The sequence below is a fragment of the Neofelis nebulosa genome, chromosome 9 (assembly GCF_028018385.1).
Source record: "Neofelis nebulosa isolate mNeoNeb1 chromosome 9, mNeoNeb1.pri, whole genome shotgun sequence".
NCBI classification, from domain to species: domain Eukaryota; kingdom Metazoa; phylum Chordata; class Mammalia; order Carnivora; family Felidae; genus Neofelis; species Neofelis nebulosa.
The window spans coordinates 126,173,774-126,177,004 of NC_080790.1; the positions used below are offsets into that span (position 1 = coordinate 126,173,774).

At 53.5% G+C, this 3,231-nt stretch overlaps 1 protein-coding gene across 1 annotated transcript; it reads right to left on the reverse strand.

The window, feature by feature from the left end:
- Positions 1-373: 373 nt before the first annotated feature.
- LOC131486262 (antileukoproteinase-like) lies at positions 374-2,930 on the reverse strand. Its single transcript, XM_058686369.1, has 4 exons — positions 2,831-2,930; positions 1,762-1,920; positions 1,124-1,273; positions 374-544 (listed from the first exon to the last, which is right to left on the reverse strand). The coding sequence occupies exons 1-3, from the start codon at positions 2,910-2,912 to the stop codon at positions 1,125-1,127; spliced, it is 390 nt and encodes a 129-aa protein (XP_058542352.1). The 5' UTR covers positions 2,913-2,930; the 3' UTR covers positions 374-544; position 1,124.
- Positions 2,931-3,231: the final 301 nt, after the last annotated feature.

Genomic DNA, 3,231 nt, shown 5'->3' on the forward strand with positions numbered 1-3,231 from the left:
AAGGGAAATACAAGAAGCTCAAAATCACCACAGAAGGCAAGTATCCACTTTTTTTTGAGGCTGCTGTGGCCTAGCAACGTTGCTCTTCGTTTCATACACATTGCATACCCCAGTGCTCCAAACACACAAGGAAGAGATTTTTATTGCCACTTTGCAGCTAAAGAAATTAAGATGGACGAGGTAAAGTCACGTGTCCAAAATCGCAGAACCAGTGTTTTCAGACTCATGATGTAAATTCACGTCAATCTGGCCCCGAAGCCTCCCCCTTCCACTCTGTATGTGCAGGAGGGAGGCCTCACATCCACACATTCTGTCACCACGTCCCAAGCCCCGCAGCCCCAGCAAACCACAGAAGCACATGGACACAAAGAAATACGCTCATTTATTTATTCACCAATTTCCTGAAAGCCTACTGTGTGCCACACCTTCCCCCCCAGAAGATCTTAATGGTAGACCCAAGTCTTCGCCATGGAGTGCCCCAGTGATCCGAGCCCCAGACCACAGACTAGGAATCCAGAACCTCTTCTAAATGACAGGAATCAGGCTACGAGAGAAAATCAGATCAGGGCTTCAATACAGGAACCAGACAAATTATCTCCCCATTCTTCCCCCAAGAAACTTCCCTGAGACAAAGAAAATAACAAGGTGGTGATATAGTCGAAAGAGTCTTGACATCCGGAGACTGAGTTCAAGTCTCAATTTTACTATAGAACTCTAAACTCAGAGCATTGAGCTAGATTTAAGCCTCAAAATCCACTGATCCTTTGGGCTTTGACCCTAGACAATATGCTGGAGATCATCTTAATAATAAATTCTTAGCGCACACAGTGCTTTACAAAGCGCTTTCATTACGTCCGTTTTACAGATAAGGAAACTGAGACTCAGACTTGCCGGGGGGTCCTCACTCAGAGGGGCTCGAATAGAAGCAAAGCCGCGAGTGATGCTATGGAAATCCTGGCCCTGGGGCCTGGGGAGCGGTGCCCTTGAAGGACAAGGGGGCTAAGCAGAAGCTGTCCTGGGAGAGAGATCAGGAGTCCCCCTGCTCATACACAAGGGCCACCAGAGGCTTGGAACAGAGAGGACTGGTGGGCGGGGGAAAGTTGACCCCGGGTCCCCTCCTTACCTTATTCAGGTTCCACGCAGGCTTTCCCGCACAGGCCCCTACAGCACTTGAAGTCACCCACGCACTGTTGGTCTGTCTCACAGTGGTTGGGGGGATTGAGGATCAGACACCGGCCATTGACCACAGGACACTTGCCAGGCTTCATACACGCTGGTGAAAGTAGGGCCACAGGTCAGAAGCCTTATGCCTCGGGCGCCGCCCCCTGCTTCCTGGACTCAGCCCCAGCCCAAGTGCGCAGGGAGAATCCTCTCTTCTCCATCCCCAGCACCACCTCTTCCTTCCCAGGGCCCCTGTATCTCCTGACGGCAGGATCTGGGTCTCCCCTGACATCGGGCCCCCTCTCCACGAAGGCGACCAGTTGCCCAGTGCTGACTGGATGGGTGGCTACCAACTGCCTGCTTACCTGAACGACCAGGTGACTATAGACTGAAAAACTGACCTCCCGACACGCTGGCTGTTTCACCAGCCAGGTGAGTAAATTGCTGTCTGGGACACTGTGACTCCCTGACCGGCTGACAAATTTGGCTCCACAGTTCCTGGGGAGGAGGAGACCTGGCAGGACCAGCACTCGGTCCTGTCCCCCGAGGTGCCGCCTTCTTGGGCTCACCCCCTTCCCGTGAGTCCTCCCCCCTCCTCACTTTGGTCAGAGATGACAGGGTCCAGGCATCTGATTCCGCAAGCATCGGAGCAGCAGATCTTCCTCCCTGGACACTGCCAGTCACTCTGGCACTCAGGGGTCTCAAATACGTTAAGGCATCGACCAGGTTTTACAGGAGGGCAGGCTCCAGCTTTCAACGCTGTTGGAGAGAATATTGAGAGTTAAGGAAGGAGTTGGGTGCTGAGTAGCCATCATGACTCCGGGATAAAGCACCACTCCCCAGGAGAGACAGTCACCCAGGTGACTGTCCGCAAAGTCCAGAGGGAAATGCCTGTCTGACCTCCGTGAAGAGTGACAGGCTTGATGAAGCCACACACATGGGCAGAGAAAGTCACAGATCCTGGAAAAGAGCAAAGGGCTCCCAGCCAAGGTTTCCTGCCCCGGAGAAAACAGGTCTCCACAAAGGCGAAGGAGATGGAGAGCGGTAAAGACAGAACAAGGGCCAGGTTGAGAGGGAGAGCCAGAGGCAGAGACACGGACACTAAGGGACGGAAACAGAGACAAGGAACCAGGGAGAGCTAGAAACAGAAGACTGCAGATTCACAGGCAGGGTGAAGAGAGAGAGGTAGGAAGAGAGGGAGTGGGGTCTGGGCCGACAAGATACTGTGTAAAAGAACACAGCCCAGGGGCGCCTGGGCGGCTCAGTGGGTTAAGCATCCAACTTTGGCTCAGGTCATGATCTCACGGTTTGTGGGTTTGAGACCTGCGTCGGGCTCTGTGCTGACAGCTAGGAGCCTGGAGCCTGCTTCAGAGTCTGTGTCTCCTTCTCTGTCTCTCTGTCCCTCCCCTACTTGTGCTCTCTCTCTCTCCAAAGCAAGTAAATAAACATTAAAAAAAAATTAAAAAAAAAAAAAGAAAAGGAAAAAAAAGAACACGGCCCAATGCTCAGAAGCGTGCAAAGTCCTTGGAGCTCAGATGGACATGAGCCCCCTCCCTGCTTCAAGGAGGTCTCCCGAAACTAAGCTGAGAGACCAAAGCCTCTAGAAGGGGTCATCCCCCCACCACCAGGAGCCGCCACCTCTGCCCTGCAGCCAAGGGCTCCAACTCACAATTTCCAGCACCTTCCACAGTCCAAGGTACCAGGGTACCCAGGGCAAGAAGCACGAGGGGGAAGAGGCCACCGGACTGCATTGTGAGGTGAGGGGTCAATGCCAAACCTCTGAGTGTCTGAGTGTCAACGCCAAACCTCATTATTTATATCTTCACTAGTGGGTGTGGCCCCAGCAGAATTTCCTCGGCCCCTCCCAGCTTCGATTGCACATACAAGAAGCCGGGTGAAGACCAGCAGTGCTGGTACCATGGACACAGGGCTCTTTCCTGTCCCAGGCAAGACCTCGAGGCCAACAGAGTGACCGCCAGGGAAGAAATGCAAGAGGCCGGCCTGGAAGATGTCACCAGGCAGATAAGGAGGTCATCTCAGGTGTCCTGGGGGCCCCAACCCCACTGGCCT

Excerpts from the sequence above, each read along its gene's own strand:
- LOC131486262 (XM_058686369.1), bottom strand. The coding sequence starts at position 2,912 with ATGCAGTCCGGTGGCCTCTTCCCCCTCGTGCTTCTTGCCCTGGGTACC. Across the intron at positions 1,921-2,830 it reads TGTGGAAGGTGCTGGAAATT|CGTTGAAAGCTGGAGCCTGC; the intron begins GTGAGTTGGAGC and ends TCTCTCCAACAG. Across the intron at positions 1,274-1,761 it reads CCCTGTCATCTCTGACCAAA|CGTGTATGAAGCCTGGCAAG; the intron begins GTGAGGAGGGGG and ends TACTTTCACCAG.